Source organism: Notamacropus eugenii, chromosome 3 (assembly GCF_028372415.1).
Source record: "Notamacropus eugenii isolate mMacEug1 chromosome 3, mMacEug1.pri_v2, whole genome shotgun sequence".
Lineage (NCBI taxonomy): Eukaryota > Metazoa > Chordata > Mammalia > Diprotodontia > Macropodidae > Notamacropus > Notamacropus eugenii.
This window is the reverse complement of record NC_092874.1, coordinates 312924492-312949982: the sequence shown is the minus strand read 5'-3', so window position 1 is coordinate 312949982 and position 25491 is coordinate 312924492. Positions and strand designations below refer to the sequence as shown.

Sequence of the window (25491 nt, the reverse complement as noted above, 5' to 3'; positions counted from 1 at the left end):
ATTGACCACAGGCTCAGAGGGGATAACAAGTAAAAGAAAGAAGCAAAAGTCACAGAGAAGTCAAGAAGAATGTAACTGAGTACGGAGAAATATTCTCTGAGTCTATGAGTATTGTAGATCCCTTGGCAGCCTACTGAAGCCTCTAGACTCCTCAGAATGTTTTTAAATGCATAAAATGGAAAACAAAATATCACAAAGGAAACTAATTATATTGAAATAATGTATTTCTTTATTTCTTTTATTTATTTATTTCTTTACTATCCAAATTCACAGACTACCTGAAATCTATCCAAAGACCCCTTTGGACATTTGTGGATCCTTACTTAAGACGATGATTAGGGAAAAAGGAAAAAAGGCTATGTGTTCTAAAATATTTATAGTAGCTCTCTTTATGGTCACAAAGAATTGGAAATTGTGGGGATGCCCATCAATTAGGGAATGGCTGAACAAGTTGCAGTATATGAATGCAATGGAATACTATTGTGCTATAAAAAATGATGAGCTCAATGATCTAAGGCAAGCATGGGTACAAAAACATACAAAAACATGGCACAAAACAATGAAGAGTGAAATAAGCAGAACTAAAACATTGTATACGGTAACAACAACATTGTTTTAATTTGAGTGACTTTGAGCTTTGAGTGACTAAGTCATTTTGACTACGAAAAGTACTCAAATTAACTACAAAGAATCTGTCAAGGAAGATGCTATCTGCCTTCAGTGAAAGAACTGATACATGAAGTATGTATACAATGATTACATATATACATACTTGTGTCTAATAGCAGCCATCTCTAGGGTGGGACAAGAGGGTAGGGAGGGAAGAAAAAAAGAAATTTACATGTTAACTTTATTGTATATTTAAAAGTAATAGCAAGTCATACATAACAGATTTGCAGTTTCATGTACGATCATCTTTTTTCCTATTCTATCATGTTATAAAAATGCTTGTTTTATTTCTTAAGTTCAGAATAAAATAAATAAAATTTTAAAGGTAATTCTTGGTCCACACAGATTCCATATAATAAGGGATCACTGAACCTTACCTAGAGATAACAGAAAAGAGGGGTAGAAGGCAAGAAGCAGATAGCTGAAAAGAACTTCAGAATCAAGGAGCTTAGCTGTGAATGGACAGAAATAGGGAGCTCTGCAGCTGGCAGGCAAAGTTGGGGCAAATTCAATCTTTTTGAAACTGTGTAAGATGCGAGTCTATAGCAAAGCAGCAAGAAAAGGGGCAAGAGGGTGACTGTCACAACTATCTGCCACTGGAAGAAATAAAGAAAAGTAAATCAGGGGGAAAGGCTAAGGAAGACCAAGAAACAAATGTGTTTGACAGCAAATGTTTTGATACCAGGCAGAGAAACTGTAAGGAAAGCAATTCCTTATTAGATAAGAACTACTGGGAAAACTAGGGGGGGAACGTTTTTAGAGCTTCATTTTATATGTTATACAGTTACCCCTTCCACATCGCTGGGTTAGAGGAGCAGCACCCCCATTACCTAGAAAATCTGCAGAAAAAGTTTTGGCCTTCCCTTCGTGCCAGAGAAGTCTGAATCTTTTTCTTTTTCTTTCGTTGGATGTTTACAGTACCTTATTGTAAAATCTGGGTTAAGTATCTGTATTGTCTCCTGACCTTCACATGTCCTCTGAAGCTTCTGCAAAACTTCCAAAAAAATTCCCATTAAGCTGAAATTGTGATGGGGAAAGAAGGATAACTACAGCATGATAAATTCCAAATGGATAGAATATTTAAATGGGAGGCTAATTCACTCATAGGTATGAATGGGGGAAATTCAGCACCAAGCACATGACTGAAGTTATCACAAAGAAAAATCCATACAAAGAACTTTATTTCCATTCGCCTCTATTTTTTTTTACAATGCAATTTTGTTTTGTATATTCATATATAAAAATAGAGATATAGATCTATATCTGTACATACATATATGTTTATATATGTGTATATATATATTTTGTATAATATGTACACAAACATCTATACACGTGTGTATACACACACACATATGCTATCTCCCCTTTTAAAATATAAGGTCCTTGAGGGAAGGGATTACTTCATTTTTGTCTTTGTATCCGCAATACCTAACAAGGTGAGTGACACATAGCAGGCACTTAATGAATAATTGCTGATTGATTAAGGTTACACAGATTGTGGGTGACAGAGTCGGCATTCGAATTCAGGTTCCCTGATTTCATGTTTAGCCTGCTTTCTACTACACCATGGAATTGATGACCAGCCTTAAAAGTTAAAGAAATTCATTTTTCCAAAGATTGAAACTGGCCAAAACACAGAAATCAAAGAATGACCTGGCAGAGGTAAGAGTTATTTATAACTCCCGTCCATTTACTCTGCTCGCGCCTTTTCTGCCTCAGATACCCCCACAGCCTCAGTTTCCCAGCTCAGAAACCTCGCAGTCATTTTTGACTCAGTCCTTTGTTCATCTGCTACATTCTAAGAATTGCTAAAACCAACAAAGACCCTTTCAGGATCTTTAGCTCACCCTCCCTTATTTTACATATAAAGAAAGTGAAACCCAGAGCAACAAAGTAGCTTGGCCCAAAGTTAGACAGACAGCTGATAAGAGCCAGTTTAGCTTAGTGACCTAACACTATACTTACACTATAATGACTCTTAAAATGTCTCATAAATCCAGCATCAGTTGAATCAACGTCTCTAACACTACCACTCATCCACTATGTGTTTTTGTGTGTATACACACAGACATGTGTATGTATGTGTGTGTGCATTGTGTACACATATGAGTAGTTATGTAGGAGCTGCTAGATAGTACAGTGGATAGAGTGCTGGGCCTGGAGTCAGGAAGACCTGAGTTCAAATCCAGTCTCAGATACTTACTAGCTATGTGACTCCAGGCAAGTCTACTTAACCCTATTTGCCTCAGTTTCCTCCTCTGTAAAATGATCTAGAGAAGGAAATGGTAAACCGTTCCAGTATCGTTGCCAAGAAAACCCCCAAAAGGGTCACAGAGTCAGATATGACTGAAAAATGGCTGAACAACAACAAATAGTTGCGTAGTTATTTTGTAGGCACGTAGCTCCTTCCATGTTGTGTCTCCCATTAGAATGTGAGCTCCTTAAGGTCAGAATCTATTGTTTTTTGGCCTTGCTTCATATTCTTAGTGCTTAGCATGGTGTCTAGAACACAGTAAGTATTTAACTAATTAATGCTTACTGACTGACTGACTGACCACCAACCTAGTCCAGAACTTATCACCTTACATCTAGACTAGGGGTGTGGAACCTGCAGTCTCATGAATACTTGTAGCCTTGGGTCCAAGTTTTACAGAACAAATCCTTTTATTAAGGGGATTTGTTCTGTGAAGTTTGGATTCAGTCAAAGAGCCTCACTTGAGGACCTAGAGGGCCACATGTGGCCTTGAGGCTGTAGGTTCCTCACCCCTGATCTATTATAATAATCTACTAATTGGTCTCTCTGCCGGTGGTCTCTCAATCCTCCAAACCATCTTATAAAATACCACTTCCCTGTGAATACTCTTCAGATAAAGCCCTGATTATACTATTCCCTTGCTAAATAATATTCTATGTCTTTCCACTGCCTAAAGAATAACGTACAAGTCCTTAACTTAACCTCCAAGACCCTCTACTCTACTACCTATCCCGAAACCTCTCGTAACTGTCATTGCTCCCCTATTTTAATCCTCTACCAGATAGGTAACTAGATCTATTCATTGTTCCCTGAACATAACATTTGTATTCCTGACTCAGCACTTCTATTTCTCTTGCTTGGAATCTCTCCCTCTCCCTCATCCCTTCCTCCCCTCTCTGCCTCTTTCACTTCTCTCTCCTTTACCTCTCCTCTCCGTCTCCCCTTCTCTTTCCTTTCCTCTTCCTCCTCTCCCTCTGTTTTCCCTCCTCTCTTTCTCCTCTTCCTCTCCCCCTTCCCTTCCCTTTTCTCTTTCCCTCTTCTCCTTTCCTCTCCTTTCCTTTCACTACGATGACCATCTCCAGTTCTATTTCCTCCTCTATAAAATTTTCCCAGTTGTCCTATCTCACAGTGATCTCTCCCTCCTTTGAACTCCAGTAGCACTGTGTGCACATAACTCCCTTAATGCCCTATTATATGTTCCCTTGAATTATTAATAATCTTTTTATGTATGTCTCCTATAGCATCGCCCCAACATGTAGCCTGCACAGTTCAAATTTTAAAAGAACATAGATAACAGAATAAGCATATCACCAAAGATAAATGTCAAAGAGCTGCAGAAACCTACGAAAATGATGGAAGGCAGGTTAGAGTCTAAAAAGAGTCAAGGCTTGCAAAACATTCTAGTGGCAATAGCAGAGTTTTCTCAGCTATGTTTAGAACAAGAAAGTGAAGGAAAAAAAGATAGTCCCACTGCTTGTGGATGACAGTGATTACACTGGCAACACCAGAAAGAATGCAGAACAACACCATCCTTAATGTGTTTCTGTCTTCTCCATCAAAAAGAATAATCTCCTACATGGAAAGAGTAGAATAAACATTGTTAAGAGGACCTTGAATCTCAATCAACTCATTGAAACATTGAAAAGAAACATTTATCTCAAGCTCACTATGCCCAGGTTCTGTGCTAAGTGTTAGAGAAAGACAAAAGTGAAATAGTTCTTGCCCTCAAGAAGTTTATATTTCAATAGGGAAGATAATACACACACACCTATATACACATACATATGTGTGTATGTATACATACATATATATACACACTTATATACACACATATATGTGTTCATCCTTGGTTGCCAAAGAAGACCATGCCATCAGAGAAATGATGACATGACTCGCACTTGACTTTGTTTTGAGTGAGGGAGGGCAGTGCTGGTCACCAGCCTCACTTCTCCTCCAGGGCCATCTGAATCCCGTGACCAGATATTCATCAGGATGACTGGAAATGACCCAAGATGAGGCAATTGGGGATAAGTGACTTGCCCAAGGTCACACAGCGAGTGAGTGTCAAGTATCTGAGGTGAGATTTGAACTCAGGTCCTCCTGACTCCTGCACTGGTGCTCTATCCACTGCACCACATACATACACATGTATACATGTATATATACACACAAGCATACCTATATTCACATACATATGTGTGTAGATATATATGTGCACATACACAATAAGTAGTGTTGAGAGTGTACTAAGATCAAAGTGCTACTTGAATGTGAGGTATACAGGCATTCAGCCTGTAGCGAGAGCCTGCTGTGCCCTTTTCAAGGCTGCTCATGCACCTTTTTGTCCACCTGGCATTCTACCCTTATTTGTGGTTCCAAGAAGCTATAGTGTGTGCAAAAGCCACACCCCAGTAAACCATCTCAGCAGGCAGGCTAAACCAGGCTGAGGGGTAACTGCCAGGCCTCAAACCCATCAGTGAGTTAGGGGGATATCTACACTCAAGCATGTGAAGACATCTTCTGGTAGAATGGACAGATGAAAACAATTTCTTCCAAGGGATATGAAGGCAGCTGAAGTGGGTGCTATGGAGCAATTAGAGCTTGGTCAGACATCAAAGGTGCCAAGGTCATCCACTGTTTCCTGGGCCATCACCAGTCACCTTGACTTTTCATCTTGCCACTGGACTTTGGTGACTCAGGAACAGAGAGTGAGGGAGTGAGGCCCATGACTTTGTGCAATCTTGCCTCACTTAAAACCAATTCACACACAAGTCAAGATATCAGCCATGGAGGACAAATTGGACTACAGAGAGGTTTGAGGTAGATAAGACCAAATAGAAGATTAATTCCTATGTGTTCAGAAAAAGAAGTGATGAGGTCCTGAACCAGGGTTGTGTTTGTCCTTCATTTTGGAAAAGGACCATGACATCAGGGAGATGATGACATGACTTGCAATTGACTTTGATTTGAGCTGTGCAAGGTCACCAGCCTCACTTTCTCCTCCAGAGTCATCTGGGTCCAGTGGTCAGATATTCATCAGGATGACTGGAGATGGCTCAGGATGCAATGGGAAACCCTGGCTGTTTTAAGCTAAGGGTTGTTTCAGGTTCTTTCTCACTTTGAGTGAGGCAATGCCCATTCAGTGGTGGTGACAGTGTGAATGGAGAAAAAGAGATTATCTGAGAGATGTTCTGGAGGTAGAAATGATGAAATTTTACAAATGACTGATTATGGGAGAGAAGCAGAATACAGAGGCAAAGCTGTACACTGGACAAGTGGAATGATGATGGCACTCTCAATAGTAATATGGAAGCCCAGAAAACAGATTAGTTTTGGGGAAAAGTTCACAAGTTCAATTTCGGGGACATGCTAAGTGCAAGATGTTTACAAATGTCCAATACTCAATTAATGAAGGAGTGCTGAGGCTCAGGTGGATATATAATCCGGGAATGATCTGCACAGAGATAATAATTGAACCCTGGGAGCTAATAAGGTCATCAAGTCAGAGAGTGTGGAGAGAAAAGATAAGAGGGCATAGGGCAGAACCCATGGTTTGTAGGCATGGTGAGAGAAATGATTATTAAATAATCAATTACTAGGGAGATTCAGTTTTTTTTCCCCTTCTTAGATCCTCATTCTCTACTAGTCTTAGCCAGCATCTAAAGGACACTGTTGATGGATGAGATTGTCCAAGTCCCCAGAGGCCTTTTGCCCCTCTCAGCTAGAGAACTTTACAAAGAATTTAATGTAAGGGGAATTCTGTCCTATTGCATTCCACCGGCTGGCTAGATTGCCTGAGGCTGGGGTGGTCTGGTTTAAAATAGTCTCCCTTTGTCCATAAGTGACAATCTCAGAGTCCCCCAGCCTTAGTATGAGTCTACTTCTCATTATAATATTCATGCCCTCATTACTTGTTAACCAATCAGAGTTGATTGCTTTTCTCAGGAACACCCACTCTTCCAAGGACATGTAAGTGTTGAGTGGGTTCCATGAGGGGTTTTTGACATTCAAGAGTGTCACTGACCCCTTTTTTTCAATTATTGGTAGCATGACTAATGAAATGATTAATTACCCAGAAACTATGTCTCTCACACTTTTTATATGGCACAATGGTAACAGTGATGAATCATTAAAGGAAACTAAGAAGGAATAATCAGATAGGTATGGAGAGAAGTAGGAAAAGGCAGTATCACACAAAGCGAGAGAGGAAGGAATATGTAGCAGGAGAGTGTCAACACGATTTAATACTCCAAACAGGTCAGAAAGGATCAGGATCGAAAAGGTAGAAGAGATTGAGGGAGGAAAAAAGAAAAAGTTAGTAGAGAAATATTAAAAGAATTTCATTTAATTCAAATCTCCAGGACCAGTTGAATTACATCTCAGGATTGAAGGGAAAAAAAATTCATAGGTGTGATTTGGGTAATGCCATCACTAATCTTTGCGAAGTCCTGGATACCAAGTCCATAACAGAGTGAAGAACATGAACAATTTTCAAAGAAGGGTATAAAAATTACAGTCTGTCAGTTAATAAACATACATTAAATGCCTACTATATGCCAAGCACTCTGCTAAGTGTTGGGGATAGAAGGACAAAAGGCAATCCCTGCTTTTGAGAAGCTCACAATCTAACGGCAGAGACAATAGGCAAATAATTATGTACAAACAAATTATATAAAAGATAAAATGGAGATAATCAACAGAGAGAAGGTACTAGAAATAAGAGGGATTACTTGAAAAAAATTCAAACTCCCTAACAATCAAAGAAATGCAAATCAAAAGACTTTGTGATGTTATACCCACCAAATTGGCAAACATAAAAAAAATCAATGCTAACTGTTAACAGGGTTATGGAGAAGCAGGTGATGTAATCATTTGAGAAAGCAATCTTGCAGTAGAGCAGAGGAGTTTTTTTTTTTTAAATCATGTTCTTAAGCCAATAATTTCATTGTAGGAATATACCCTAAAATGTTAGTAACAGTAAAAAAGAACTTTCTGTTCAAAAATATGACATTATTTGTAATTAAAAAAACAAACCACCTCCCTATTCAACAATTGAAAACATCTGAATAAACTAACGTAACGAAGTAGTGGAATGTCATAATATAATTTAAAAAGACAACTGCAACCAATATAAATCAGAGCAAAACCTATATGGAATAATGTGAAGTAATTATGTAAGATAATGATACTCAGCTTATACTAAGTTCAGGTATACCTGAGACTGTTGTCTGCTCACGTTAGTAGGTCGCAAAAGAAGTAGAACCACTCAGTCTCTGGCCAGAACAATGTTGCCGGAGAAAAAAAGGGAAAATGTTTAATGATGCAGCCAAATGTATATTTCCTAATACATTATATCTATATCTATGTATCTATATGTTATTACTCAATCATGTCTGACTCTTGGTGACCCCATTGGCAAAGATATTGGAGTGGTTTGCCATTTTCTTCTTCAACTCATTTCACAAATAAGGAAACTGAGGCAAACAGGGTGAAGTGAATTGTCCAGAGTCACACAGCTAATAAGTGTCTGAGGTCAGATCTGAATTCAGGAAGAGGAGTCTTCCTGACTCCAGACCCAGTACTATAAGGGATACATATAGAGAACTCCAAAAGCATTCCTACTCTTAGGGAGCTCACATTCAATAAAATATAGATACATAATTATTTACACCATGAATGCAAAATAAATACAAAGTATTTGAAAGGGAGGGCAATAACAACTGGGGAGGTTATACAAAGGCTTTATGGGAAAAGTGGTGCTTAAGTTTTATCTTAAAGGAAGGTGGGATTCTATGAGGAGGGAGTTAATTCCTGGCATGGGTGATGGTCAGTGCAAAGTCACAGAGATGGAGTGTTATGTGTAAGAAACATTACTAATTCCAGTTTGGCTGGACTAGAAATTATAAGAAGGAGAGGGTATGTATAATGAGGCAGGAAAGATAGGTTGGAACGAAGTTGTGAAGGACTTTAAAAGCTCAACAGAGGAATTTATATTTGATCCTAAAGGCAAGAGAGTAGCATTAACACTTACAAAGTAGAGGGATGACATTGTCAGGTCTGTAAGTCACTTTGGTAGTTATATGGAGAATCAATTGGAACACAAAGAGATTTGGGGCAGGTATACCCATTATGTCACAGCAACAGTCTAGGCAAAAGTTGATGAAGACCTGAGTGAAGGTGATAACCATGTGAGTCAAAAAGGGGTCAGATGCAAGAGATGTTGTAGAGACAGAGATGAAAAGATTTGGCAACTGATTTCATAAGTGGGGTAAGAAAGAATGAAGAGTTGAGGATAACACTAGAGTTAAGAACTTGGGAGACTAGAATATTGATGTCTTCAACAAAACCAGGAAAGGTTGGAAGAGGGGTGGTTTTGGAAGATGATTCTATTTCAGACATGTTGAGTTTGACATATCTCCATGCCATCTAATTTGAAATGGCCAATAGGCAGTTGGTAGTATGACATTAAAACCTCAAGGGAGAGACTGGGACTAGATATGTAGATATGTGAGGTGTCTGCAGAGAGATGATAATTAAGCCCATGAGAACTGATAAGTCACTGAGTGCAGGGAAGGAAGAAAAGAGGACCTAGGACAGAGCCTTAGGGAACATTCACAATTATAGCTGCTGAATGGTTGACGATATAGCATAAGGGATTAAGAAGAAACAGTCAGCCAGGTAGGAGAACTAACAAAGAGGAGTATCACAAAAGCCACAAAAAGAAGAGAATATCTGGGAGAAGAGGGTAGTCAATGGCATCAAAAGCAGCAGATAGATTGAGAAGGATGAAGATTGAGAAATGACCAGATTTAGCAACTGAGAGATCACTGGTAACTTTACAGAGAGCAGATCCAACTGAGTGATGAATTCAGAAGCCATATTGCAAAGGATTGAAGAGCAAGTGAAAAGAAAAGAAAAGAAAAGGCAGCAAGTATAGACAGCTTTTTCAAGGAGTTTGGCTGAAAAAGGAAGGGAAGATTCAGGGCAATAATTTGAAAGGATGGTAGGGCTTAGTGAAGACTTGTTGAGGATAGTGACATATTTAAAGGCTGCTGTTTGTCTTCCATTTTTGAAGAGGACCAATAATATCAAAGGGTGATGTCTTGACTTGTGTGTGAATTGGTTTTAAGTGAGGCAGCATTGCACAGTCATCGGCTTCACTCTCTCTTCCAAAATCACTGAAGTCCAGTGGCAGGACAAAAGTCAGGATGCCTAGAGATGGCTTAGGAAGCAGTGGATGACCTTGGCATCTTCCATGTGTCATTGCTCCACAGTGTCTGCTTCGGCTGTTTCTTGGCCATTGGAACCAGTTGTTCTCATTCATCCATTTCACCAGAAGAAGTCTTTATATGCTTGAGGTAGACTCCCCCCATTTAAAGTCTACTGCTTTCCAGAAAGAACCAGAGTCAACTCTAAAACCCTACTATATTCACGTATATTTATATCTACAAATTTGTGCCTCTATTGTTTTCCTCTAAAAATAAATATAAGTCCCTTGAGAGCAGAAATGGTTTCATTTTTTTCTTTGTATTCCTAGCAACTTGTACAGCTCCTTGTATGTAATAGGGGCTTAGAATAAAAGCATGTGGAATGGATGAATGAATAGTGAATTGCTAGACCAACCATAAGATGGTGAATCCCTTTAAACTTAGCCATGCTGGTCCTCAAACAAAATCCAGAGTCTAGCCTTGGACCTGTTCTTGAAAAACATTTACAGGTTGGTAGGACCTGCAGAAACCCCAGGTCCTCTTTGTACCATGACACGACTTTGGATTAAACCTTGAGTGGAGACTATACATAGACTACAGCTACACAAAAGAAATACTTCATTTTTGGTCCAAACCTGTGACTTCATTGATCTAGGGAATTCCCAGTGAGGACACTCCAGCTGATCCACAGCAACTGTTTTGCAACTTAAAGTCTTAGAGAATTCCCTACAAGTACTAAGAGATGTAAATGACTTGCCCAGTGCCAGACAGCTATCATAATAGTACTAATTATAGCTAGCACCAGGCCCTCCAACTAAGTGTTTAACAAATAGTATCTCACTTGATCTTCACAACACTAGGAGGTAGGTGTTCTTATTATCTCCATTTTCACAGTTGAAGAAACCAAGGCAGACAGATGACTTGCCCAGGGTCATGAGTAAGGGTCTGAGGCTGGATTTGAACTCAGGTCTTCCTGGTTCCGAGCTCTTACACTCTTTCCATAAAGCCATCTACCTGCGTAATAGACGTCTGAGGTGGGACTTGAATTCAGCTCATTTTGACTCTGCATACAGCTCTATCTATTATGTTCATTACCTTTCTCTCTCTCTCTCTCTCTCTCTCTCTCTCTCTCTCTCTCTCTCTCTCTCTCTCTCTCCATATATATATATATATTACTCCAAATATGTATGTATGTATACGTCTCAAAATATGTCTCCAAAATAGGGTGAATGGACAAAGACAATGGAAAGGAATACAGAAGAGAGTAATTTAGAAGGTGCTACTATTGAATTAAAATGAACAAACATTTATTAAGTGCCCACTAAGTTCAAAGTACTATGCTCAACATTAGAGAAATAAGTGAAAATTAATATATTTTGCCCTAAAAGAGTTTACCTTTGATCTCCAGACATTTATATATCATTTTTGAAAGGTTTGTTATAAAATAAGTTTGATTGCCTTCATTATTGTTTTCAGTTAAATTCCATATTTTTTTTTTAAAGAAAGAGAAATCATGGCTAAAAAGAAAGCCAGACAAGAGATGAGCAAATATCCAATTTTTCAAAAGAGGGGAAAGATAGGGTGACTGAGCTCGAGCTTAGTGGCCTAGGGTCCCTGCGCAGCCGCCGCAGCAGCATCCTCACAACCCGCTCGTCCTCCGCGACCTCCGGAGCGCCCTCACCTTCTGCCATCATGCCATTCTCCAGTAGCCACAACATGCTGAAGTCCCTCGACCCCGCTGAGGAGGAATATCCCGACCTCTCCTCACACAACAACCACATGGCTAAGGTGCTGACGCCTGAGCTCTATGAAAAACTCCGGGAAAAGGCCACATCAAGCGGCTTCACCCTGGATGATGTCATCCAAACCGGTGTGGACAACCCAGGGCATCCATTCATCATGACTGTGGGCTGTGTGGCTGGAGATGAAGAGAGCTACGAAGTGTTCAAGGAGCCGTTTGATCCCATTATTGAGGACCGACATGGAGGCTACAAGCCTTCTGATGAGCACAAGACTGATCTTAACCCTGACAATCCGCAGGGTGGTGATGACCTGGATCCAAACTATGTTCTGGGTTCCAGCGTTCGAACTGGCCGGAGCATCCGAGGATTCTGCCTGCCTCCACATTGTAGCCGGGGCCAGGGCTGTGCCATAGGGAAGCTGTCTGTGGAAGCTCTGGCCAGCCTGGAAGGTGACCTGAATGGGAAGTACTATGCTTTGAAGAACATGACTGAGCAGGGACAGCAGCAGCTCATTGATGACCACTTCCTCTTCAACAAGCCTGTCTCCCCACTCCTCTTGGCTTGTGTGGATCAATAAGGAAGATCACCTGAGGGTCATCTCCATGCAGAAGGGAAGTAACATGAAGGAGGTGTTCACACGTTTCTGCATAGGGCTTACCCAGATTGAAACCCTTTTTAAGACCAAGAGCTATGAGTTCATGTGGAATCCTCACCTGGGCTACATCTTGACATGCCCCTCCAACCTGGGCACAGTGCAGGTGTCCACATCAAACTTCCCCACCTGGGCAAGCATGAGAAGTTTGGTGAGGTTCTGAAGAAACTGAGACTGCAGAAGAGGGGGACAAGGGGTATGGACACAGCAGCTGTGGGTGGTGTCTTTGACATCTCCAATGCTGACTGACTGGGCTTCTCAGAGGTGGAGTTGGTGCAGATGGTGGTGGATGGTGTGAAGCTGCTCATTGAGATGGAGAAGTGTTTAGAGCAGGACCAGTCTATTGATGACCTTATGCCAGCCCAGATATGAGCAGTTGGCCCCCTGAATTCTGCACTTCCTAATTTATTGGATGAATGAATAACCACCATCCTTCCTACCTGTGGCGCCCTGGGGGCTCTGGATGCAGCCTACCTAATCATGCTGTAGAGAAGTCTTCTTTCCATCCTTCAGTGTTAGAGTTTTATTTTTGATGGCTGAGATGTTGCTGAATTCTGAAATAATAAAACTATTGTTTTGGCCTGACCCAGGTCTCAGGGCAAAAAAAAAAAAAAAAGAGGGGAAAGATAGAATCAAGATAATAAAGCCTGATCAGCTTGGCACTTACTAGAGAGGGAGACTGGCATAGAGAGCTGGTCTTGAAATCAGGAAGATCTGAGTTCAGATTTGACCTCTGACACATACTGACTATGTGACCCTGGGCATTTAACTTTTCAGTATTTTAGGTAACTCTTTTCTCCTCAGACAAGGTACCAGTCTGTACTGGTAGAGTAATTCCCATTCACCCAGGAAATCACAAGTGTAGTCCAAACAAACAGAAAACCTTGACCCTTATAAGGAAAATTACCCCAAAATTTATTACACACAGAGGCTCCCCAACTACCTAGGAGAGTTCAAACTACTTAGAATGGCATTGAAAGCCTTCAACCTGTCCCCAACTTACTGTTCCACCTTCTCTCCCACTATTCTTGCTCCTGCATGTGCCCTCTATATATGTATTCTATCAAACTAAATAAACACTGGGTTTTCCTGCCTCACTATAAAACAACAAATCTTTATTAAGCGTCTACCCCAAGTAGAGTGCTAAGTATCAGATACAACACTTAAATTACAATCTGTGTGTGTGTGTGTATGTAGTGCAAAAAATAATTATGAAACAATGGGTTATGTAAGTTATGGGGAGAAAGTTGTTACTAATTGGGAAGAAATAGAGGGGTGGGGATCAGGGAAAATCTGCTAGTAGGGAAGGAAGGAAAAAAGGAGGGAAAGAAGGAAGGAAGGAAGGAAGGAAGGAAGGAAGGAAGGAAGGAAGGAAGGAAGGAAGGAAGGAAGGAAGGGAGGGAGGGAGGGAGGGAGGAAGGGAAGGAGGGAGAAAGGAAAGACTTATTAATTGCCTTTTGGTGTTCAGTCATTTCAGTCATGTCTGACTCTTCATGACCCTATCTAAAGCCAAACTGGACAAAGATACTGAAGTTGTTTGCCACTTCCTTCTCCATTTCATTTTATAGATGAGAAAACTGAGGCAAATAGCATTAATCTGAATTTGGGTCTTCCGGACTCCAGTCCCAGTGCTGTAGCCACTGTGCCAACCTAGCTTGCTCCCTAGAATGAGATCAAGAACAGAGGTGGAGTGAGGGAATGATGATGCTAAAAAAATTGAGAAATGAAGGAGAACATAAGGAGTTAGTGTAAGACAGTAGAGTGCTAGATCATTTGCTCTAAGTATGGGGAGCAAAGAGAGGAAAAAAAGCCTGGAACAGTCACTAAGGGATCTCATGGGGTTTAGAGTCTAGTCAAACCCCATCATTCAAGGTGGGAAAAGTGAGAGATTACTCAATTTACCCAAGGTCACATGAGTGACCTTGTCATGACTTAACCCAGAGGTGTCGTGAGGCACAAATGAAACAACAGATGCAAAGCACCTTGCAAACCTTAAAGCACTATATAAATTCCAGTTATTATTTAACATCATTATGATTACTATTATAAGTCTACATTCACCAAGCCTCCAGCCTGGTTTTATACCTTCATTCCCTGAGTTCTCTATTGCACTCCTGCTGAACTCAAGCAGTGTTTATAAAGCAATACAGTGGCATGCTGGTAAATATTTAACAATAGGGCTGGGGATGGGGTGTGGGGCTGGAGAGCTATGCACACACACACATACACACAAACTCATGCACATACACTTCTAAGTTTAATCTGCATTGTTACTACAGTCTTAAAGCTAGTTACACAGTTAAGTCTAGGCAACCAACACAACAATAAATCAAGCTCTGATTTGTAGCAATTGAGATTTCTGAGGTACAAATGCTCAGAACAAAAATACTAGCAAAAGAAGGATAGAGAGTGGGCTCCAGCACACCCATAATGTAAACACAGGTCCTTGGACTTCAGATTCAGCCATCGTTCCGTTGTACCATGCTGCCATATACAAGTGGAATAAAGAATCCATAAGAATAGATTAGAAGGACTGTCAAGCAGCTCACAGGGTACAGCTAAGGTTTCATACCATGAATTTGTAGCTTTGAGATCAGTTTGACTTTGTGACTTTCTCCCATGGCGCTCCAGGTCTCTGGCAGGAAAAGAGAAACCAAATAGTGGAGAACAAGTGATTCCTAGTTCAAAGGACCAATGGATTCCAGTAGAGTGGCTAATAAAACATTAAAGAGACAAACTATGGGATCAAGACTGGATGTGTAAGGAGTTCATTCATGGTAAATGTAAAGAGTGGGTTTAGTGGAGTAAAAGAAGAATAGGGATTATGCCAAGACAGGAAGATCTCATAACTTCATGTAGTGGAGGTATTGTGATTCCAAGAGATGCCATGGTCTAGTGTGTGACTGTAGTGGGATAGAAAAGCTTGTTAGCACAAATTGGAGAAATCATATTTTCAGAATGTCAAGCAGCTGGCAACATGAATTCTGAATGATAACAGAGTATGAAGTTGAGAGGGAAACCATGTCAGGTAGTAAGGTCATCGAAAAAGTAGAGGGGATGACCTGGAGGTTGGTAGATAACAGGACGGAGGATCAGGGAATGCCTCATTTACTAGGCAAGTATACTTCTCATGGAGCTGAAATTTCTCTTCTCTCCCTTCCACTCCCTCTCCTCCTCAGGTAGAAGCATAAGAGAGAGATGTTCGGAAAAAGTCCTTTTGAGGAAGGGTCCAAAAAGAGGGATGGAGTCTTTCCTACAGCTTTAATTAAAGGCTATATGGGAGAGGTTCCTTAAAAAGAATCTATCTCCTTGAAACTTTCACCAATCATCTTCATTGCAACTCTCCCCTCCAGGAACCAATTGGAAGTTGCGTGTTCCAGTCCCATAAGGTACCTGCCTCCCGGCAGGGGGCCAGAATTCATGTTCAACTCTACGGGAGGTGCCCTGTCCAGGAAATCAGAGATTCCCCCAATCACCCTTGTGACAATAGCATTGAAGATGGTATTCACCGCAAGGGCCTCAAAAGCAGAAGAATCACTGGGGAAGGGTGGGAGAATAGTCTGGAAGGAGTGGTGGGAGAAAAGAAGTTTTGTTCATCCTTCTTCCTAACTCCGTGACTTCTGGGAGCAAAACAACATATATTAAGAACTTACTATGTGCTAGGTAGTGGACTAGGCATTTAAGATAACAAAGAAAAAAGTGAAACACTCCCTGGTCTCAAGGAACTTACACTCTAACAAAGAAGTCTGGTGGGGTTTGGGGGTTTGGGGGGAGTTGGTGGAGAGAGGCTCCCAGCAGAGAAGATTGTCCTGAAGGAAAGCTAGGTTCCTATTAAAGCAAGGGAGGTAGAAAGAATGTTGCTTAAGAAGTCCAAGGACGTAAGGCAGTTTGTTGACAACAGAGCAAGAGTTCCAATGAGGATCCTGGAATGGGTGGGTTATAGATGAATAAGATAATTACAGTAGGATTTGGAAAAAGTAGGAGTATTGAATTGGGGGGAAGGTTAGAAAGAGATATTGTGGGCATATCACTTGCGTTTAAGGCTATGAGACTTGAATAACTGGAAGGGAGAGTAGTAGACTTAAAGAACTGACTACTTGCCATTTGATGTAGACCCTTCTTGGTTTCCTGAGGCTACAAGTTCCTGCCCTTCAAAAGCTACAATCTACCTACTCTGTATCTGTCTTGCATGTACCTATTTATCCACACATTGTCTGTTCCTTTAGAACAGTAAGGTCCTTGAGAACAAGGACTATTTCAACGTTTTTCTTTGTATCCCCAACACCTAGAACAGCTAGGGGAACAGTACATAGAGGGGCCTGGAAGTAAGAAGCCTGGGTTCAAATCTGGCTTTAGACACTTACCAGGTGTGTGATCCTGGACAAGTCAATTAACCCTGTTTGCCTCAGTTTTCTCATCTGTAAAATGATCTGGAGAAAGAAATGGCAAATTGCTCCAGTACCTTCACTGAGAAAATTCCAAATGGGGTCATGAAGACTTGAACATGACTGCAAACAACTGAACAAAGTCAATATGTAGCCAGCAGGCATCTAGTTTTATTTGAGTTTCCCTGTACTGGTCTATAATACAGCAAAGAGTATGAGATAAGAATAATAAAAACTAAGCCTTCACAGGTCCTTACAGATACTCACCTACTTACAGCAGATCTTGAATGCCAAGCAAAGAATTATTAACTTTATTCAGTTAATAAGAGCCAAGGATGATTTTTAATAGAAAAGTGACATGGTCAGATTTGTACATAAGGGAGATGTCTGGGACTGGTACGAAGGACTCATTGGAAGGGGAAGAGATAAGAAGGGAAAAATCTCTAATATCAAGGAAGAAAAATGGCTATTAGATTTGCCAATTAGGAAGCAATTGGTGAGTTTTAAGAGGTATATTTCAGTAAAGTAAATGGGGGTATTGACAAGAGGATGGGTTATGAAGAAGTATAAGCACTGGATATACACAACTTTTTAAAGAAGTTTGGCCATCAAAGAAAAGAGATGGGGTGGTAACTGGGATAACAGAGTTAAGAGAAGATGTGTTTAATAGTGGGAAATTGGGGGAACCTTTTTACTCAGATGGGAAGAAGGGAGTTATTGAAGCTGTGAAAGATGGGATGAGAATATGTACAAGGTAGGAAAATCATTTCTAGAGAAAGGCCCTGGAGGAGGCAGAAGTTCATGAGAGGAAAAATAGACTCATGTTAGTGAAGAATAGGAATACCTCTTCTTCTGTGAGAGAAGAAGAGAAAGTAGGCAACAATGCCACGAAGTTGTCAGCAATGGAGAAAAGAAATCAAGGAAACTCATGTCAGATGACTTTATTCATTTCAGTGAAGCTGGAAGCTAGATCAATCTGCTGTTACATAACAGTAATTTATAGCATGAACTCAGCTTGATTTCATTATTTTCTCCATCGATATGCAGCACAGCCTTGGAGCAAGAGCAAGAAATTGGATAATGGGAGTTAGCTATGTTTGAAGATTCTTAGGTTAAGGATAGCAAAAGGTCAGAGGAACAAGGAAATCTGAAGTAATAAGCAGTTAAACATTGGGAACAAGGCTAACAAGTAGAAACAAATGAAGCTAGAGTGTGAGGAACCGACTGGAAGATGAAAAGTAGATCAAAGGACCAGAAATACTGATATGTCGTCTGTTTTAAGAGTAGTAAAGTTACTTCACCACTTTTTCATGAGGCAGACTAATCCACTGTTGGGTAGCAGGGTTCTCAAGAAATGCTTTCTTAGAAAAATGCCCTCCTTGTAGTTTCATCCATTGTTTCTGCCCTCTGGAACAACACAGAAAAGTTTATTCTTATTCCACATGATAGTCCTTCAAATATTTGAAGGGAACTGTCATGTCTCCCTTCAACTTCCTTTTTTCCAGGCTAAATTGCTCTTCACATAATCCTTGTGCATCATGATGGCTGTCTTCTGGTCAATTAGATCAGTGTGGCACTCCAACTGTGACCTGAGCAACACACAGTATAATAAGACTATTATTCCCTATGACCTTGATGGGATTCATCAATTATTGCAAACTGAGATTATACTTTTTTAAAAAGGGGGGCAGCCACAGGTCTTTTTCCACACAAACTGATGCCAAATTCTAATCTTAGACACAAAAGCCAAAAAGTGATCTATAAAGTTCTTTTACATCTAAATCCTTGTTTCCAGTTGTTCAGTTGTAAAAGCAACTTTTATTTTGATCAGCTTTAGATATACTACTTATATGTATGTTGGTGATATTATTCTGATTAATGTATTTGCTCATAACCTGATATAGTTATCAAATAATAGAATATTGGAGTTGAAAGTTACTATACAGATCGATAAACTTCAGTCTCATTTTATAACTCAAAACCACAGCTGCATTCACAACATTCTCCTCTTTAATATATGAGTTTATTAATAAACATTACTATTATGCTTATTTTGGAGAATAATATAATAATCGCTTGTTAAAAGCATTAAACCATAACATACTTGCATAGATATATGTTGACAAAAACTACATAAAAGTTATGGGGATGGTTAGAATCACTTGTGATGGGGTGTGCCACTGCTTACTTAGCTCTAAATTAAAGAAATATTTCTCCAACCAAAAAAGAAAAAGCAGCCTTCAAAACTAACATAAAATGGGGGGAAAAGTTAAAGAGGCATCTCATTTCCCTAAAAAGATTTAATGAGGTATCCAGACGACATCGGGTGGCTAAGATAAAATTATCTTCATAAATAAACACAGCAAAAAAAACAAATCCAAACAACCAATATCTCTATCTTCATAGCAACTAGAAGCAAAGGAATTCCGTTTTTATAAACGTTATAATGGCTGAGAGTCACGAGGATTCCGCTGGCAGCCTCCCCCTCCAGGGGAGAAGGATGAAAGTGGAGGATGGAGGGAAGGCTAAATTAGCAGTGATGGAGAAAGGGTGCGGTTTAGTGATCCAGAGGTCAATGGCATGCACCTGCTGAAGCTGCCCAGGCCCCTCTGAACAAAAAGGGGGCCTCGATGCTCTGCTCCTTCCCGGGGCCTGCTTTCCTCTTCCTTCCTGACCCCTTTTGTCAGGAGAGTGGAAGCCCTCCTCGTGTAGCCTCACTTCTAACCCCAGCATCTCTTTGTTTCCAGCAGCTGGGGGTGGGACCTGGGGAGAGAGGATAGGTAACTCCCTACTTCCCAGGCCCCTACCCCTCTGTGCTCTGCTCTGCTCTGTCCGAGCCCGACACACACCGCACACACACACACACCGCACGCACACGCACACACACACACATCCTCTCACCCACAAACACACACAGTCTTGTACTCGTGGGACTGATCGGGACAAGGCGGGGGGTGGGAGGAGAAGCAGAGTCCCAAGCGATCCCAGCAGCCTGCTCAGGAGAACGAATCCACGCGCCACGAAGTGGAGGCGTGGGTGCAGGCAGAGGGACCGCGATCGCGAGGGCCCGAGGGCGCCCCGACCCTAGGGAGGTGGGGGGCCGCTTACCTGAGCAGTTGATGCTCTTCCCTTTGCCCGCACCAGGGCAGTCTCCTCCTCCTCCTCCTCCAGCTGCACCCCCTCCTCCTCCGGCTGCCGCCCCAGCGCCCGCTCCTGCCCCGCCGCCGCCACCCCCGCCGCCCCCCGGGAGCTGGTTGGACGCCCTGCTCCCGGGCACCGAGAAGGCGAAAAGCAGAAAAACCGACGTGTAGCAGAAAGCGAGCGGGGGAGCCGCGGGCAGCCGGAGCGGGGTCCCCGCTGCACTGGCGGCCCCCATGCCTCACTGCCCGAGAAGGACGGCGTGGAGCACCGGGAGCGGCAGGCCCTGGGCATCAATCACACCCTGGAGGAGCGGTGGCCGCCTCCAGCACCGAGCAGGAGCAGCCGCGCCCGTCCTGTCCGCGCCTCCCCGGGGCAGCGCTTCAGCATCCCCTCCCGGCGGTGCGCGAGGCGGCGGTACAACGGGAGCCCCGCAGCAGCAGCCGCGCCCCCAAGCCTTGGCTCAGCGCTGCGAGCCCCGAGCCGCCAGGCCTCCGCTCCTCTGTGTGCGGATGCGCGCGTGCAAGGGAGTGTGTGTGCGTGTGTGTGTGTGTGCGTGTGTGTGTCTGTGCGTGTGTGCGTGTGTCTGTGTGTGTGTACGCTCCAGGATCAGGGAAGGGGATGGATGGGGGAGGAGGTTTCGGGGAGGTGGGGTGGGGTACCAGTCCCTCTCCTCTTCTCTCCACGCTCTGTCTCTCCGTCTCCCCTTTGTGTCCACCGCCGCTTTAGCTACAGACGAGCCACAAAGGCAGCGACGGAAAAGGGGGAGGGAGGAGGCACGTGATTGGGACCTTACAGCTCTGGAAGGAGGGTATCAGCGACCCCTAAAGCCGCCCCAACCTAATGAGCAGGGCACGGAGGCTTCTCCATCCCGGAGACTTCAGAGATGCCATTGTTCTTCCCAAGGCATGGACCGTGGGGTGTGTGGAGGCAACCCAGAGAACTGGACCACCCAGAGGAGAGCAGCTTTAAAATGAGGCAGCGGGAGCCCTAATACTCTCTACTCTTTCACACAGTTGTAAGGGGCCGGCGGCACTAGTGGAGGGGAGAGCTTTGACCAGATTTCCAGGACTGAGATGCGAACTGAGTGGCACAGTTCATTCTAGATTTACATTTCCCATTCTTTTTTTTTTTTTAATTGCTTCACTATTCTCACTAAAGGCACCAGAATAATGGCGGAAATCTTTAAAATAAAAATAACTCTTTAGCTATGACCAGGTCTTGACCAGGCACTTAACAAAACTGTAGGAATAAATTTCTTTGGAAACTCTTCAAGCTTCCAAGTTGACTGGAGAAGTTTCTATTATTGATACACTCACAGAATCTTAGAATCTCAACTGAATCTGAGCTAGAAGGAATCTTGGAGATTGTCTAATTTAACCACTCTGCAGCCTGCTCTTTGAGATTCTACCACCACCACTAGGAACCTACTGCCTCCTTGGGCAGCCCGTTCCACTCTAGGATAGCTCTAACTATTAGCAAGCGGAGGTTTTTTTCCTTATATCATACAAAGATGTAACAGGGTTTAGGGTCAATTCCTCTCAGATATGGACTAAGGTGGATGTTGATTGACAATCAAGCTTAAGTTCCACCTCCTACTTGATTGCTTTACCTTATTCATTCTCATCCTGAGTTCTAAAGCAACTGCACGGTATTGTCTGATATTTCTTCATAAATCACTAAACTTGCAACATCTCTCTAATTAATCAGTTAACTCTGGACCCACATTCCAATTTATTAAATTTAATATACCAGAGAAACCACTCTTCCCATAAGCTTTTGCTCATCTCTTTACAAGCAAACCTCCAACCTCCCAGGCTTAAAGAAACGTCAAGGTTACTAGTTATACAATTTATTAGCAGTTTGACAAACAATGAAACAAAGACATGGATAATTATTTACAATTGTGAGTAAGATCACAGTCAGAGACTCTGTTACTACTGACTTTACAATTCTGGCTATAGAGTTCCACCATTCAGTACTTTCAGGATAGTCTCTCAAGAATGCAATTCATTAGGTTTCTTCGAGTTAAAAATCAATCTCATTGGAAAGTCCTCTTTGTCTTTTCTCTTTACTTCACTCTATTTCTCTCTAGCCATGACAGTCTAGTCTAAATATCCTCTAGAACAGCAGTGAAACTCTCAGTATCCTCATAGACTCCTCAAAGATGACAATTTAATTGGAATTGTAAAAGATCATATTCCCTTTGAAAAATAACAGTATCCATACTTTCTGTGGGAGGGGCTATTGAAGCTGGAGTTACAGATATACAAAACCAAAATCTATCACTGGTCGTTTCCACCCACTGATCCCAGTTCTGCTCAAAAAGAAGGTCTAATCCCTCTTCTATATAAAAATTGAGTGTGTGTGTGTGTGTGTGTGTGTGTGTGTGTGTGTGTGTGTAAAATCATCACCACCATCAGGTACACCCTTATTTTTTCTTCTCCAGACTATCTTTGTCATTTACTTCAATATCTTGGATTCCAAATCTCTCGCCAAACTTTCTCATTTACAAGTGCTTTACTTTGTCAATATCCTTTCTAAAATGTGATTCCCAGACCTCTGTATAATATTCCAGAAGGTATCTAACAAGGTCACTGGCTCCCTTTCCCTGCTAAACTCCTTGGCAAAGTACATTGTCTCACAAGGTCACTGGTTCCCTTTCCCTGCTAAACTCCTTGGCAAAGTACGTTGTCAAGTTATCTATACATGATTCTTCCACTTTCTTACTATCACTGTCTCCTCAGCCTCTTACAATTGGGCTACTGTTCCCTATAGAAAACACCCCCACCCCCTCACCCAAGGACACCAATGATATCCTAAATGTTAAAAACTAATGTTATTTTTTCCATCCTCATCCTCATCCTCCTTGACTTTTCTATAACTTTGGCCACTATTGACCACATCCAAGTACTGAATAACATTTACTCACATGGCTTCTCTCTTAATTCTCCTATCTAAGTAATTCCTCTTCTAACTCTGCTGGTGACTCATGCTCTTTCTATTCATTTAAGATGGGAGTTTTCCCAAAGGTCTATCCTCTTCTTTTCTCTTTCTACCCTCTTTCCACAGGTAAATCTTTCTGACTCCAGGCCTGGCACTCTATCTACTGCACTGCCTAGCTGTAGTAAGTGGGCCAAATTACAATTCAAACTCCTTTGCTTAGCATTTAAAGCCCTCCATAATCAAGTACCACCCTAGCTTTCCAGTATTATTTCTATTACTCTCCTCAGTGCACCAACAGGACTGACCAGATGTCCAACCAAACTGGACATTTCTCTGCCTTAAACCTGCATACATCTCCATTTCTCTGCTCATGCCCCAAACACCGTCTTTCTCTACCTATTTACTTACCCTTTATAGCCCAACTCAAGTTTCCTCTCTTCTAGGAAGACTGATCAAAGGTTGATAAAAATCTTACGTCTCAAATTTCATAGAGCACCTAATTTTATAACTCTCTAGTTACTTGTATTTGAGTCTTATCTGCCTACTAAACCAAGGTACTTACGGGGAAGAACTGTATTCTAAATCATATTTATCTCCCCTGATGCCTAGCACAAGTACTCAACATATAGTAGGTGTCTAATAAATGTTTGTTATTGCTTTGCAGTTTGTGGAATTGTAAACTTTAAGCATTCAATATCATGGTTTGAAAGCCTAGCCCCTAGAAATCAGACCAATACTTCATCCACACCAACACAATTTCAAATCGTCTTTTAGAGGAAACCAAACCCACTTGCCTCCCTCCCAAAAAAGTTAATATTGGGATGCCATTCACTCATCAGGATGCCTCCATTCCAGGTCAGTGGGACTGTTATGGTAAATTAGTCAGTACAGAGCCTGTCACAACTGAAAATAAATCTATTTCTTGGTTTCAAGTCCTCTATTAGGATGACAAGAGCTCCCAAAAGATGCTATCCCTCTGTGCGCCTATCAGTTGCAACCACTTGTGAAACCCTACTTCTCCATACACATTGCCATACCTTATCAGCCATAAGAAGGATGCCCAAAAATCAGTATGGAGAGCAGACTGTCCATGACCTGGAAACATTAGTGATACCCTGCTTCTGCTGATGAACTCTCAGATAGGACTCCTGGCTGTCCTCTCTGGACTCTGTTCCTTTTTATCTTCATGACCAGCTTGAATCCTGGATGCAACAAACCCCTAATTGCTCATTCAGCCTCCATCCTTTCCTTATACCCAGACTCTACATCCTCCCACTCACTCTCCATCTCCAGACACTGATGCCTGGCTATATACATATTGTTTCTGCCTTTGCAATCCTTTCTAGTCTGAATCTCTGGGTACCAAACCTGACTCAAAAAAGCTAGACTTTCCATTGTGTCTTCTCTTTTGCTACTCCCCTGGATTGGTGAAGGCACACCAGATAGACTATCATGGACTCTGCTTATGCTACATGAAGAGGCATTTTGACAACTTAAAAGCAAATGTTTTCAGAAAAAAATGTGAGTAGCTTCTGCTTTCAGAAAATCATTTTATGTGGCTACCAATTCTGACAGATGGCTGGGGGCATGAGCCACAAAAGCTGAAGGGAATAAGATCATATTGCTTATCCAAGCAGGAGGCTGATACTCTGACTTCAGTCCAAAAGTACAGTGTTTTGCACATAGTAGATGCTTAATGTAAAATGAAATGAAACTATTGATGGAAGGAATGTCTATTGTGTATATATTGGTTTTAGCTATTTTCCTATATCTGAACAAGTCATTTCATCAAGAATGGGTCATAGAGTCCTAATGAAGCAAGAAGTAGTCTGAATCCCTCACCATGACTTGTGAGCTAGAAGTACAAGCAAAAATGCATCTGTACTGGAAAGGGTGCTAAGGAATACTTTGTTATCAGGAGGGAGCCAGGTTTCAGTGAGTTCCAAAAGATGGAAGGAATTAGCACCTGATCTCAAATTCTGCTAAAAAGCAATTATCATCAAAACAATTTGTTACTGGTTAAGAAATAGAGGTCCAATGTGAGACATAATTAGATACACAACATACAGAAGGAAACTAACACATAGCCCAATGTTTGATCAATTCAAAGACTCAAGTTACTAGAGTAAAGCCTCACTATTCAACAAAAACTACTGGGAATATTAGAAACGAATCTGGTAGAAACTAGGTGTAGTTCAACACCTCATACCATATATCAAGATAAGCTCCAAATGAATATATGACTTAAGACATAAAGGGGAACATCATAAACAAATTAGAGAAGCAAGGAAAAAAATTATCATTTGTATCTAAGGATAAAAGAAGATTTCATGACCAAACAAAAGATGGAGGGCTTCATAGAAAGTAAAATTGATCTTGTAAATTACATAAATTTATAAGGTTTTGCACAGACAAAACCAATGCAGCTAAGATTAAAAAGTAAACAAATAACTGGGGGGTGAGGATCTTTACAGCACATTTCTCTGGTAAAGGT

General features: G+C 41.5%; 1 protein-coding gene and 1 pseudogene across 2 annotated transcripts in view; one reads left to right on the top strand and one right to left on the bottom strand.

Annotated features, from left to right (window-relative positions):
- The window catches only part of TMEFF1 (transmembrane protein with EGF like and two follistatin like domains 1), a 133552-nt gene extending 112767 nt beyond the window's left edge, over window positions 1-20785 (bottom strand). The window contains exon 1 of one of the 2 annotated variants that reach the window (XM_072596695.1): window positions 20022-20785. In XM_072596695.1, coding sequence (XP_072452796.1) covers window positions 20022-20289 — 268 coding nt within the window. In that variant the 5' untranslated portion in view covers window positions 20290-20785. Of the gene's footprint in view, window positions 1-15100; window positions 19982-20021 lie in introns of those variants that run through there. The other variant, XM_072596696.1, reaches the window with a different exon arrangement.
- Window positions 11827-13140, top strand: LOC140496645 (creatine kinase B-type pseudogene; annotated as a pseudogene).
- Window positions 20786-25491: the final 4706 nt, after the last annotated feature.